Here is a 13,815-nt window from a genome sequence, read left to right as displayed (position 1 = left end):
CCCACACACCATAAGCATGGTTGTCCAGTCCTAAACAGAGTTTTATATTACAAGGCAGGAGGAGATGCTTGTCTGCATCATATTAAATATGATAGAAGGATAAAGAGTGGAAACTGAAAGATTTCTGGAGTAAAGGTTAGGAGATTTTTTTTTTTTTTTTTTTTTTTTTGGATGACCTGGGTAGGTATTACCAACACCATAAGCATGGTTGTCCAGTCCTAAACAGAGTTTTATATTACAAGGCAGGAGGAGATGCTTGTCTGCATCATATTAAATATGATAGAAGGATAAAGAGTGGAAACTGAAAGATTTCTGGAGTAAAGGGGTTAGGAGATTTTAATAAAGCAAGATGAGGATGAGTTATTATGAACATTGCAAGTGGAGAAAATAAAAAAAGATAAAACTACAAGTTTATTATGCAAATGAAAGTGTATCATTTGATTTCTCATCTTTTATATGGAAATATGTAAATAGTAGTTCACTGTCATTCATGGTTTCCCTTTCCAAGGTAACAGTCACTCATAGTCCACTACTATCTCAAAATGTTAAATAGAAAATTCCAGAAATAAATAATCCATATATTTTAAACAATTTAATTATAGTATATTGTTATGGTTATTCTTTTCATTATTATTAATCTCAGTGTGCCCAATTTATAACTTAAACTTGATTGTAGGAATGTATAGGAAAAAACCTAGTAAATACAGGGTTGGGTTCTTTCTAAGGTTTTAGTCATCTGCGGAATGTCTGAGAACTTATCTCCCAGTGGTCCTACTATGCCAGTCTTTTATGGGGTTTTTGAGAGAATTAAATAAGATGATGCACGGGCTGGGGATTTAGCTCAGTGGTTCCACCACCTGCCTTGCAAGTGCAAGGTTCCAAGTTCGATCCCTGGTCCCCCCCCAAAAAAAATGGGATGATGCACATAGCCTAGTACCCAGTACATAGTAAGGAAATATTATTTAACCATTATTATTGTTATTGGTATAATTTTACTTTTGGAAGAGTTAGAAAAAAGAAATGCCTTATCTACTTTGTTAAGCCAAAGGCTAAGTTATATCTGGAATACCTAGGTTTTTTGCTGCTCATAAGAGCAGCTCTGTTCAACTTAATTTGAAATGTTTTGTTCCCTTCTACCTGTGCACATATTTTCCCAAAACAGTCATTTGACTTTATCACTACAGTCATTTCAGTTATAACCTGATTCCTTCTTTGCCAAAGGTCTGTGTATCCATTGCAAGATAGCATGGTTGTCCCACCATCAATTGTTCTGTCTTATCTCTTCCACTAGTGTTGCTGGCCTGACTCACTCAGCTCCTTGAGGTCACTCGTGCATCTTGCATGAATTAACTCCATTGATGTTGTCTGCTCCCATTGTAGCTAATGGCACTGACTCAGCCTTCCATGTGCTTACTGCTAAGCCAGCCCATACTGCTCTAGCACCCGTAGCAATGCCTGTGCGTGAAACCAACCCTTGGGCCCATGCCCCTGATGCTGCTAACAAGGAAGTTGCAGCCACACGTCCGGGTAAGGTGGCCACAGATGGTGGTGAGGATTCTGGAATCACATAAATGACCCTGGTTTTAAAACCATCCAGTTACCTGAGTGGGAACTAGAGAAAAATCCCTTTTAGGAAAAGTATGTTCCTTCCTGGACTGGATGGTAAAAGAGGAGAACAAAAAGTATCAGACTGATAGTTCTTAGACCTATAGAACTGAGCCATCCAAAGAGCTTTTATGAAATACAAATTCCTGAGCCCCGTCTCAGGAATCCATCCTTGGATTTGGCAGTGGGCAGACATGCCTATAGGAAGAAGGAACCTTGCCTCCCACAAGGCAGTGCTTTTCTGTATTTACTAGTTTTTCTGTAACTATAAGACATTTTAAAATAGTCATAATCATTCACCAGAAAAGCACTGTACATCTAGAAACCAGGCAGGGACCAGCATGGTATGGCCAGATCACTGGTTATTTTATTTTTGCCCTGTTAGAGTGAAGCCCTTGAGCACTTTGGAGCATATGCATAGTTTCCATACTGTGCATGAGCCATGGGGACAAGGAGGGGTTTCTGACACCAGCCAGCTGCCTTAGTTCAGTGCATCGGAGGCATATTAAACAGCTCCTTGACATGGCTTAGACAGCAGCATGGTCTGACAGGTTCCCTTTGTCCTACCACACAGTCTCCTTAGCTGGTAATGTAATACTTTCCTCTCACCTGTCAAAGCCACAGAACATTCTATTAGGAGAACTTGTTCCACATGTTTGGATCATTCAAATAACTAAGGTTATGAAGTGAGGGAGGAGACACTAACTCATCTCTCTCTCCATCTTGCTGGTTCCAGGCACTGAGTGGGGCCCATCCTCTCCAGATCTCCTCCAGGCTGGCCATAGACGTACTCCCTCAGAGGCTGACCGCTGGCTAGAAGAAGTGTCCAAGAGCGTCCGGGCCCAGCAGCCCCAGACTTCAGCTGCCCCTCTGCAGCCAGTCCTGCAGCCGCCTCCACCCACTGCCATCTCCCAGCCAGCACTGCCTTTCCAGGGAAGTGCATTCCTCACCTCTCAGCCTGTGCCGGTGGGTGTGGTTCCACCCCTACAGCCAGCCTTTGTCCCTGCCCAGTCCTATCCTGTGGCCAATGGGATGCCCTACACAGCCCCTAATGTGCCTGTGGTGGGCATCACCCCATCCCAGATGGTAGCCAACGTGTTTGGCACCGCAGGTCACTCTCAGGTCGCTCACCCCCACCAGTCACCCAGCCTGGTCAGGCAGCAGACATTCCCTAACTATGAGACAAGTAGTGCTACCACCAGTCCTTTCTTTAAGCCTCCTGCTCAGCACCTCAATGGTTCTGCAGCTTTCAATGGTGTAGACGATGGCAGGTTGGCCTCAGGAGACAAGCACACAGAGCTTCCTGGAGGCACCTGCCCAGTGGATCCTTTTGAAGCCCAGTGGGCTGCATTAGAAAGCAAGTCCAAGCAGCGTACTAACCCCTCCCCTACCAATCCTTTCTCTAGTGACTTACAGAAGACTTTTGAAATTGAACTTTAAGCAGTCTCTATGGCTTATGTATCTTGTCTGTACTTAGGCAAAGGCAGGGGGTGGAGGTCAAAGGGGATTTTGTCGTCCCAATCAGTATACTTTTCACTAATCCCAAAGGTCCCAAGGAACAAGTCCAAGCACAGAGCGCAGGGAGGGGTGACTTTTGAAAGTGGAGAAAGTCATTCCTAGCAAATACTGTCTTGCAGCTAGGCTAAAGAAGTCAAGGAAATATTGTCTTCTGTACCCTTCCTCCCTCTCCCCCTTACAAATCTCTGGCAACAGAGAAGCAGAAGTATCGGAACAGGAATCTATTCAAAGCACATTTACTGGAATATAAAATACAAACGGAAGCAAAACTCCCTTTATCTTTGAGGCCATTCACCTGCCTCCTCCCAGTATGACCTAGAGCGTGGTTTGGACTCAGACTGGGAGGGGAGGCAGGCTGTGCTTCCTGGAAGGCACAGAAGCAACTGCCCAGCAGCGCTATTTGGGGGTATGAAAACAGCTTCCATTTTGAGTAACAATAAATATAGATATATATCAAAAGCCAAAATCTTTATTTTTATGCATTTAGAATATTTTAAATAGTTCTCAATATTAAAAAGTTGTAAGTAATCTTGCCAAAAGTAAAAAGGTTATTTGTAAGAAGTTGTACATAAGATTGATCTATCATTGATGCCTATTGAAGTAAAAAGGGGTGGACGTTGCAGGCGTGATCCCTAGCTTGTTTGCCGTCATTGTAAGTATACTTTGCAACAACAATCATGCTTATGACCAACAATCACTAGGTTGTAGTTTTTAAAAAAATGAAAGCAGTATTGTCCTGGATTTAAACCTCTGAAATTCTAATGTATTTTAATGGAATTGATCTATCCTCTAGAGAATATTCTTTTATATATGGTTGGAATTTCCTTTTGTTAATCCTTTAACACTAAGGTGACAGTGACATCTCCAGAGAAGGGAACGCAGGTTACTGTGTGGGTTTGTAGCGTGGGTCTTGTCCTTTAAATTTTGTCCCCACATTTTGTGGGGATGCAGACCCTGGTTTTATGAGCTTTGTGTCCCCACCCCCCACCCCCTTGGTAAGACTATCTATCCCATTGCCAGTTGCAGCCACTTGACCTCGGGTAACATGAGATCCCATCTCATTTTTACTTTTGAATGTTGGCCTTACAATCAGATGTAAGTTATATATATATTTGTACTGATGAGAATTTATAATCTGCTTTAACAAAAATAAATGTTCATAGTAGAAGCTTTTGTCCATGAAGGGCTGTTCTTTCCTCTTACAAGTTTAAAGGCTTATTCTGTCTCTGCTAGTTTAGTGGCTAGAAAGTGTGTGTGACTGTTATATCCTTAAAATTCATGTTTTTATTTATAGAGGTGTATTCAGGAGCAACCAAAGCCTAAAGTCAAATGCTTGCTGCTCAAAGTGGGGCCTGGAATAGCAGCATGGATCTCACCTAGGAGCTGGATGCAAAGGCGGCCTCATAGCCCTACCCACGACTGTCACTATCCCCTCAACTTGGCTGTGTGAGAGTCATTTCAATTTTTAAAATCCTAATCCTCAGGGCTGTGTGTGTAGTTCAGTAATAGAACAAGCACTTTAGTGTGCATAAGCTCCGCCCCACCCAGAAAAATAGCAAAAACTCCTAATGCCCAGCCTATACTTGAGGCCAATAAATCAGAATTTTGTGGGTTTGAGGGAAGAGGGTGGGAACACAGGCCCAGTTTGGTTAAGTTTCCAGTGTAGAAGAAGGTTGAGAATTGCTGGTCTAGAGTGAATAGCCCTCACCTTAAACTTACTGTGACTAGTTTGAAGAAGGGCTAGCTGCAAAGAGCTAATCTTAGCTGTACCTTCTGAGGTGTGTGCCAATAGTTTCATTAAACTCGGGGTCCAAGAAAGCAGCTCTTTCCAATGTGTATAAACAAAACCAGCCATGGTAAATGGAAAGGGATGCTTCTCAGTGTATAAATAGGGACAAATCATCTCTACTGTGACCCATGTTTCTTTTGACCGAGGGGCAGACTGAGCAGTATCGCTCCTTGTGATACCATTCCTCTTTTGCAGCTGTTATTTCCCATGTGCAATAACCTTTGTTACTAGACAGACCTCTCAAGAGCTGGAGAAAGCTAAAATGGAAAGGGACAGAGAAGCTCATTGAACTTGGGCCTCTTGTTTCAGTGATGAGGAAGCAGAAGTCCTGAAGATGATTCCTTCCTGCAGGTTACACCGTTTCTGAAACCACTTCCCTGTTAGCTCACTGTTCCCACCTCCTACACAGACTAGTTTCTCGTTCCACTAATGGCATTTGTAAGTCTGCTTTCTCTCTAGCAGAAACCCTCTGGCTTTACATATTCCTACTTAAGGAAGAGGTTCCTCGTCTCTTCAGGCCAGGCCAGCCAGCTGTCTGTGTCGGCCTCAGCTTCAGAAGGCTCCAGGCGCAGCTTTTCCAGGCCTTCAATGCTCAGATGACAGTGCTAACTATGACTCTTTCATCTCAACACCCTGTGAGGCCTACAGTCCACCTTGGTGAGAGTTTTCACAAGCTTGATGCTGCTAACTCTATGCACCAATGGGATTTCCTGCCTAGGGAGGTGAGAGACCTGAGCAGTGAACCACAGGCCCCAGGTGAAGTGGTTCTAGCACAGAACTGCTAGACAGTATTGCTGACACGATAGGAGGAGTTGCCAGTACCCTTGTAAGGCAGGTGTTACCACCTCTCCAGTCAGCTATAAATGAAGTGAGCCCTGACAGCCTGCTTTAAAATTCAGCAAACTAGCTGGTGGTGGTGGTGCACATCTATAATCCCAGCACGCAGGAGGCTGAGCCGGGAAAATTGCTTTGAGTTCGAGAATGGCCTGAACTACATAGCGAGACTGTCTCAAAAAAAAAAAAAAAGTTAACTGATCCTTTTTGTACATAACCTAAAACCTAGAAATGTTTGCATACCCACATGAGACAGAAGTGTTTCAGGATTTTGGATATTAGGGATGCTCAACCCAAGTCTGCAAATATTCCAAAATCTGAAACACTTCTAGTCCCACACATTACAGAGAAGGGACCCTCAACTCATCACAAATTGTAAAGGGACCCTGCAGAGGAAAGGCTGCATTCTTTTGGATGAATCAGCTGGGGTTTTGTTAGAGATGCAGACTGCTGAGGACTGCAGAGGGGGCTGTGGCTTTCTCGAGGGCAGTGTCTGTTGATTCCTTTGCTGGCTGGGAGAGTCTTCTTAATTTTTCAGAACTGGAGCGAGAGCCAGTCATCATCCCTGCTGCTGGGCAGGCCGAGCACGGGGCTGGAAGCGGGCACAGCTGGCGCAGCAGAAGCTGGAGTAATACTCGTTGCCACAGAGCTGTGCCTGCAGGATCAAGTCACAGTTGGCCAGCTCCGGCTGATCGATGCACTCCCCACCACCAGCTTCCCTGGGCTGGGTGGTTGCTGCTGAAGAGAAGGGGTGAGAGGGAAGAGAGGGGTGAGGCAGCCCAGTGTGTGACAGTCTTACCTGCCGCCTGTACAAGCAGGAGGAGGGTTTCCACCACATCCTGGCCTTCCCCGAGCATTCGGTGGTTCTCTTGCTACTCGTATTTGTGGCCTCAGCCCAGGGCACATCTCTTCTTGGACTCCCACCTATTTACTGACTAGATGGATAAACACTTCTCTCTCCAAGTTCTCTTCCTACCCTCACTGTTGAGGGCTGAAGAGCGGATCAGCCCTAAGTGGATCGGACACATGTCTGCAGGGTTTTTTTATAGATACACAATAGCATATATCTAGGGCTGTATTTCACTTTTTAGTGTTAACAGTACACGGAGAACAAAGCCCTTGTGGGTTCCCCTCTACCTCCTTGGGAGCTGTGCTGTGCTGCCGTGCTGAGCTAACATCTCTTCTTTCTGCAACAGCAATTCCAGGCTTAGGGTACGCATTTTCTTCCCTAAAGCCAGGCTCCACAGGGCTGGGAAAGCCCTTCATCCTTGTTCCTCAGAGGTTACCATGAAAAGACCAAACCTAACCAGAGAGTAGCCTTAAGACAGGTCTGGTCTACCAGCATGACCAGGACTAATGCCGTTCATATAAATGGAAAAGCCATCATTTTTAAAAACCTGTAATTTTGATATCAATTTTATCAGGTTCTTGTAGCACCGGACCTGTCATGGTTTCCACTCAGCAAGGTGATCAGTACCCTTGTCACCTACTTCCTCTTTCCCCAAAACAGTCTCCCTTGAAAACTAGAGATCAGAAATGCCAGCCCCAGTCATCCTATCCCTGCCTTACCTGCCATCACTATTCTCTTGCTGTGTGGCCACTATGTAAGGCAGGAGAGTTTGAGCTTTCTCTGCACAGAGTTCCTTCTCGTGTAGAAAATAAGTGACAGCCTATCCTTCATCCCTGAAGTATTTTCTGCCTTTTTTTTTTTTAAGGCAGCGTCTTAATATGTAGACCAGGCTAGCCTTTAACTCATGGGGGACCCTCCCACCTCAGCCTCCCAAGTGCTGGTATTACAAGACTGCACCATCACGCCTGGCTTCTCGCTCCACTCTTAACCAAATGATCAAGGCATCCTCACAGTTGAACCATGTCCCTTGCCACAGAGCATGACAAGCCCTATGTCACCATTGTAATGCCAGGTGCCCACCAGTCATGAAGCGGGCAGCATCAAGCAACCTCATACTTTGTGATCCTTGAAAAACCAGTGAGAGCAGACACTTGCCATCTGATCCTTAGATATTTTGGGGATACCTTTCCTGGCCACAGGCTATCTAGAACTAGCACCATTCAACCAGCAGAGGGCGGGAGAAGGACTGAGGCAGTGTCCTGTCTGGTATTCAGGTGCAGGTCAGATCCCTTGGGCCTAGGAGACCACGCCTGGACAAGAGCCCAACCAACCCATCCCCAAACAAGTTTCTGATAGTCTGATTTCCTAGGCAGGCACATCTATAGCTAATCACAACCTGAGTGAGTGGTCCTCAAGGGCAGGTAGTATGTGCACAAAAGAGATTATCTGGACGCTATAGCAGTGAAAATAAGACCCTGCAAGGTGGTGCTTCCACCGGGACAGCACCATCACTTACCTGTGCACATTCACCTAGCCACTGCCTAAGCCCATTCACAAAGCCACCTTTTAGTCAGGCCTGCAGTTGCTAGCATTGGCCAGTTTCCCTAAGCTGGCCAGGAGACACTTCCGATGGCAGGAATGGCCAGGTAGAAAGCAGAACAGAAAGGGCCCAGGACCTCCAAGCCCACTGCTCTCCCCAAGGCTGCATCTCTTCTGTAAGAACCAGCTGGTTGGCCCAGGGCACTGCCCAGCTACTCATACCTCAGTGAACTTGGACCAAGGACTGAGAGAGAGGATGGCAGTGCCCTCCACTTTCTATGAACACGGCTCTAGTGAGTAAGAATGTTAAATCGCCAATTCTAAATGCACTTTTCACTCTCAGATTTATCTGCATCTTAGTAGATGGTGTCATTTAATTGGCAGCATTTTCCCATAATGGTAGTATCCTATAATACAGTACTTTGATTTGTTAAAATATAACTCACCAACAGCAGGAGCTGGACTATATAAGGCTTAAAAATCAAATTACTGAATAATATAGTTCCACTGTAAGTGTGATAGTTTAGTGAAAATGCATAAATAACTGAGGAGTTGAAAGATCTGGGTTCCAGGCCCAGCTGGCCTACTAATCTGCTATGTGACTGATGGAAACACGGGGAGCTCTCTGGGCTCCTGTCTCATGTCCTTTGTGGGTTAAGGAGTCTCAGGGTCACAGAGGCACTTTTTAGTACCACTTTTTGCCACCCTGATTAGAATGGACAGATTTGAGTGGTCTTTTTTGCCGTATTATAATGGAATGTGAGCCAGTTATATTTTTTAACAGTGCTGATCATCTGTGAGGCCATGACCAGGCCCAACAGGCAGCTCCCTTGCCTCTACCTCAGCCTCGGATCGCGGGGCAGCCCCACTCCACAGTGTAGAGCGAGGCCCTAAGATGAAGTGCCTTGCCCTGAGTCACAACCAGTGAGCCAGGATTTAAACTCAAGCCCCTCAGACTGCTGAGCCTCCATCTTCCACAGCTCACGGCCAGCCCCCAAGGAGAAGGAAATGCCCTGGGAACGCACCCCAGACACTCACCTGGCACGGCCACCTTCACCTCGGTGCTGCGGCTGACCGCCTGGCTCCCACGGTAGGCACTGCAGGTGTAGGAGCCTTCATCCTGGGCCCGCAGGTTGTGGATGAGCAGTGTGCCATCCGGGGACTGGTGCACTCGGTGACCATCAGCCTGCACTGGTACCCCATTCCTGCGGGGAGAGAGGATGGCGGGGCGTCACCTAGCACCCCTGGTCTTCAGGCCCTATGAGGCCTGGGACACCAACGGAGGAGGTCATCAAAGGCCATTCCAGAGCCAACCTCCCTCTCCTGAGGGCAGAGAGATGACCCAAGGAAGGGGGAACATTGAGCAAAGCACAAGTGAGGTAAGCACACAGAGCCAGCGTGAATGGGGCCCTGCATCGGGAGCCAACCGTGCTGCTGAGCACCTGCCGCCTCTGGGCACAGACTGAGGGCACAGGTGTGCGGGGAGCTTTCCCTGACCTGACCTGACCTGACAGCCCGCTGGCATCTGACCAACTATGTGGGAGGCTGTGGGGGACTCAGGAGTGGGAGCGAGGAAGTTCAGGCGGGCAGCATGGAGTGGCTGCTCCCTCGGCACACATGGGGCAGATGGCATGGGCAGTGAGATAAAGGGACTCAGGTGAAGGTCGGATGTGGGAGGTGGAGAGGACGCAATTGGCCTCGGTTACTGAGGGGTGGCTTCCCTCCAACCTGGAAATTCCCCAGGCTGGGGTGAGGTTAGGCTCTGCCATTTGGAATCCAGGGTCTTTGTGAGATACCAGTAACACTGATTTCAAGGACTGGGACCCAAGAGAGTCCAAACCCATCTACGTATCAGCACAAGGCACCCCAGGAAGCTCGTGCAACTGTGGCTGTCTGAGTTGAAGCCACCTGGACTACCAAGGACAGCAGTTTCCTGAACCCTCGCGAGGGAAGTGAGCATTTCCAGGAGAAGAAAGGGCCAGCAGAGGAAGCCTACAGGTCCTGTGAGGACCGAGGGTATCCTTGGGGTTAGCAGCAGGGAAGCGGTTGACAGCCTCAGCCAGGGCAGTGTCCCTGAGTGGGGTAGGGATGCAAGGCAGACAGTGACCAGGCAGAGACAACCCAGGTGAACGGCCGTGCTAAGGGTGCGGGGCAGACAGTGTAATCCCTGAGGCTTTGGTTGCCAAGGCAGCTGACTGCTACAGCCCCTTCACCTCTCCCAGAGCCTGCAGCACATTCCCATCCCAGCGTCCTCCAAAACACCACCTTCGGCCTTGCCGCTTTCCCCGCAAGAACATCCTTTAAGTCCAGCCAAAGCCACTGCCCCTGGATTCCCCTCCCTAGGCCCTCCTGGACCAAAGCGGCCTCACCCTCCAGGCAGACAGTGTTCAGGGCAGGGCTGGTCTGGAGCTCCTGGGAGCCAGGGACCCCAAGGATGCCCAGGACCTAACCTCATCCTGACACATTCCAGGAAAGGAGGGGCAAAAATGCTGAATGAACAAATGAGCACAAGACCAACTAATCTAGAACTAAAAGCTACTGAAGTCCCCAAAACAGGCTCTCAATGTGGGGAAGAGATCTTTACCTGGACCATCTGATGTTCGCACTTGCATCTCCCACCACGCAAGACAGCCTGGCAGTGTCACCCTCTGACACTGTCATACTCGGCGGCAACCCTGTGATTGTCAGCTCTCCTGAACACAGAGAGGAAGCACTGTCAGCCCGGGCACAGACTCCCACCTCCTTACCATTCGGCCCCACTCCACACTCCCACCTTACCCAGAACTCTGAGCTGGACCCAGCGCTGGTCTTGGTACTGCCCATTGAAAGCGACACAGGCGTAGAAGCCACCGTCTTCTACAGCCACTCGGCTGATGACCAAAGAACCATCTGGCTGCACCTGGTGTCTGGGGACAAAGCAGTTAATAATTGGCTCCAGCTGCGAGGGGCCACAAGCCATGAGAGCCGTAGGGAGACAGGGATGAGGCTGAGCAGCCTGCTACTGTGGGCCCTCGGGCCCTCACACCCTCACGCTACCTGCACTCTAATTTACTGGAAAATGTGTGGCTTTTAAGCCTAACAATGAATAAATTGTATCATTTCCTATTACCTTTTTTATTTTGTTCTTTCAGTTATTTTTACTTTGGGTTTCTCAGATAAGAAAAACCATGCAGTATTTAATCTTCCGCGTCAGATTTATTTCACTTACCTTTGTTCATTTTCCTACAGATTTCTCAGATTTATTATTATTCCATTATTCTTTATATTTTTTTGTATATACACACATTTTCTTTACCCATTTATCTGTTGATGGGCATACAGGCTACTGCCATGGTTTAGCTATCTTGAGTTGTGCTACTATAAACATGGGTGTGCATGTATCCTTATAATGTGATGTCTTTAACTCTTTTGGGAAGATACCTAAAAGGGGAACAGCTGGGGGTAAAGTGGATGTCTACTTTTAGTATTTTGAGGAATCTCCAGACTAATTTCCATAATGGCTATATTAGGTTACACTTTCTACATTGTTGGTGAAAGTTTCCTTTTTCTCATACAACCTGGCCAGCATTTGGTGATAGCCATTCTTTATGGAGTAAGATATAATCTCAGTGTATATCAAATTTTCCAATAAAAAGTAATTCTGGTTTCAGCTGGGCATGGTGGTACAGACTTGTAATGCCAGCACCCTGGGAGGCTGAGGCAGGAGGATCTCAAGTTAAAGCTCAGCCTGGGCAACTTAGCAACTTATTGAGACCCTATCTCAAATTAAAAAGGGATGGGAATATAGCTCAGTGTGAAGGATCAAGATTAAATTCCCAATACCAGAAAAAAAATCTGGTTTCTAGTTGTTGTCATAAAGTTTAAATCCCGGGACTACCACCTATGAGGTTGCAGTGCTAAGCTCCTATGTATAAAATGAGGAAAGAGGAGCTCCTGCCTCAATGTGGCTGCTTCACAGATTATATAACACAGAAGCAACCTCACGTTCGGTGCACAGTCAGCCAGAACTGTTCAGACCCATCACCTGCCAGCCTCAGCAAAGACCCGGGGACCACCGCCCCACACCCTGAGCCCTGTGCCCTAGATCCATCTCTCCAGGCCACCAAGGGAGGTGGTAGGACCAGGGGTGGACAAGCAGAGGAAAAGGTGCTGGACCGACCTGGGGGAGGCGACGGGCTGTCCGTCTCTCTGCCACTGGATGACCGGGGATGGGAAACCTTCAGCCCGGCAGCTCAGCCGGACCTGCTGGCCCGGGTTGGTGTCCACCACCCCAGGCTGGGTGTGGTCCAGACGCAGCCTGCAAGACAATCCCAGAACCTTGAGGGGCTCTCACTGCCGCCGCCCTTTATCGCTACAGAGTCAGCGTCCTAAAGACACCCCTTTGTTCTGCTTAGGACAACATCCCTGATGGGAGGGAAAGCCCGAAAGCTACCCCAACTTTCTCACCAGGCCCTTGACTTAGGACCCCTCTGTAAACAGCTGATCCTCAAGGCCAGCTCTGGGCACCCTTCCCTTCTCAGATGCTTAGGGGTGAGGGGCTCCCCTCAGGGAGTCACGATCAGAGCCCAGGAAAGCCTGTCACAGCAGACCCCTTCTCTCACCCGCAGACTGAACCCTGTGGACGGGACGGCACGGCTGAGCTGTTACCTAGTTGCAGGTCGTGGCTGTGAAGAGGGGACTCCTGTACCTTCCCCTTGGCCTCGGGCTGGGTCCCTGGTCCGAGGGAAGTGCCTTGGCTCACTCTCAGATGGCACTGCTAAGTCACCCCCTGTCACGAGGTCAGGAAAAGCCAAGTGTGAGTTATACGAGATGGTACTGGAAGGAAGGGTTGACCATGAGGCCAGCGGGGACTTGTGGAGAAATTAGGGTCCCTCAAGGGTTGTGTAGGGGTGGCCCAGACTCTTCCATCCAGTCCTTCCCATTCTGGGGTCCAGGTGACCCCAGGTAGGGACACGGTGGGAACAGGGACCTGTGACTCGAAGCTGGATCCTCTGAGGGTCACGGCCTGGCCTGTTGCCGCCACAGCTATAGACGCCAGCATCCTCTGCCCGAAGGGGGCCGATGACCAGGGAGCCGTCAGACTGCAGCTGGTGCCTGACCCGGAAGGAGGGGAGACAGCGCTCTCGAGCCCACTCACGCTCCGGGGGAGGTCAGAGGGGCTGCTGTCAGGGAAGACTCACGCCAGAGACAGATTTGTAACTGTAACCCGTACCTGTCAGAAGAGATGGGCTGGCCATCTTTCTGCCAGCCAGCCTGGGATTCCCGGGAGACGTCAGCGGGACAGAAGAGCTGTATCTGCTGTCCCATGGCTGCCTGCACCTCGGAGGGCCCTGAGCCGGCCAAGCTGATCCTGAGGGGGTGGGCAGTCAGGAAACAGATACTGATGTGAGGGTGAGGGTGAGGGTGAGCCCAGGCCAGGGTCCCCTCGTGAGCAGCCCAGCAGATGCCTTCTTGGGCCAGAGTCCGACGGAAGCCAAGTTCCGGAAGCCAGGGGACCCTCCCCACCGTGCCCCGTGCCATTGCCCTTCAGACAGCAACAAGGAGGATGCAAAAGCCCGGGGGTGTGAGGCTGAAACAGGCAGACAGACAGCCCTGTGGCAGAAACCTGTGGTAGATTTATTGTGGGATTTTGTGTTTCTCTCTCTCCTCCCCTCTCTCTCTCTCTCTCTCTCTCTCTCTC

General features: G+C 48.8%; 2 protein-coding genes across 17 annotated transcripts in view; one reads left to right on the top strand and one right to left on the bottom strand.

Moving 5' to 3' along the window:
- The window catches only part of Numb (NUMB endocytic adaptor protein), a 148,664-nt gene extending 144,567 nt beyond the window's left edge, over positions 1 to 4,097 (top strand). For 13 of the 15 annotated variants that reach the window (XM_010645442.3, XM_010645439.3, XM_033766670.1 and 10 more), the window contains 2 exons: positions 1,381 to 1,527; positions 2,342 to 4,097. In XM_010645442.3, the coding sequence (XP_010643744.1) occupies positions 1,381 to 1,527; positions 2,342 to 3,045 (851 nt within the window). In that variant the 3' untranslated portion in view covers positions 3,046 to 4,097. The remainder of the gene's footprint in view (positions 1 to 1,380; positions 1,528 to 2,341) is intronic. The other 2 variants (XM_033766675.1, XM_033766674.1) reach the window with 1 other exon arrangement.
- A 2,208-nt stretch (positions 4,098 to 6,305) lies between these two features.
- Positions 6,306 to 13,815, bottom strand: part of Papln (papilin, proteoglycan like sulfated glycoprotein) — a 25,711-nt gene continuing 18,201 nt past the window's right edge. For both annotated transcript variants that reach the window (XM_010645430.3, XM_010645432.3), the window contains 8 exons: positions 13,348 to 13,485; positions 13,105 to 13,229; positions 12,783 to 12,903; positions 12,295 to 12,432; positions 10,914 to 11,041; positions 10,720 to 10,828; positions 9,174 to 9,340; positions 6,306 to 6,484 (listed from right to left, as the gene is read on the bottom strand). In XM_010645430.3, the coding sequence (XP_010643732.1) occupies positions 6,306 to 6,484; positions 9,174 to 9,340; positions 10,720 to 10,828; positions 10,914 to 11,041; positions 12,295 to 12,432; positions 12,783 to 12,903; positions 13,105 to 13,229; positions 13,348 to 13,485 (1,105 nt within the window). The remainder of the gene's footprint in view (positions 6,485 to 9,173; positions 9,341 to 10,719; positions 10,829 to 10,913; positions 11,042 to 12,294; positions 12,433 to 12,782; positions 12,904 to 13,104; positions 13,230 to 13,347; positions 13,486 to 13,815) is intronic.

The sequence above is a fragment of the Fukomys damarensis genome, unplaced genomic scaffold (genome assembly GCF_012274545.1).
Source record: "Fukomys damarensis isolate Sample0158 unplaced genomic scaffold, DMR_v1.0_HiC HiC_scaffold_21, whole genome shotgun sequence".
Taxonomy (NCBI): Eukaryota; Metazoa; Chordata; class Mammalia; order Rodentia; family Bathyergidae; genus Fukomys; species Fukomys damarensis.
This window is presented reverse-complemented; position numbering and strand designations above follow the sequence as displayed.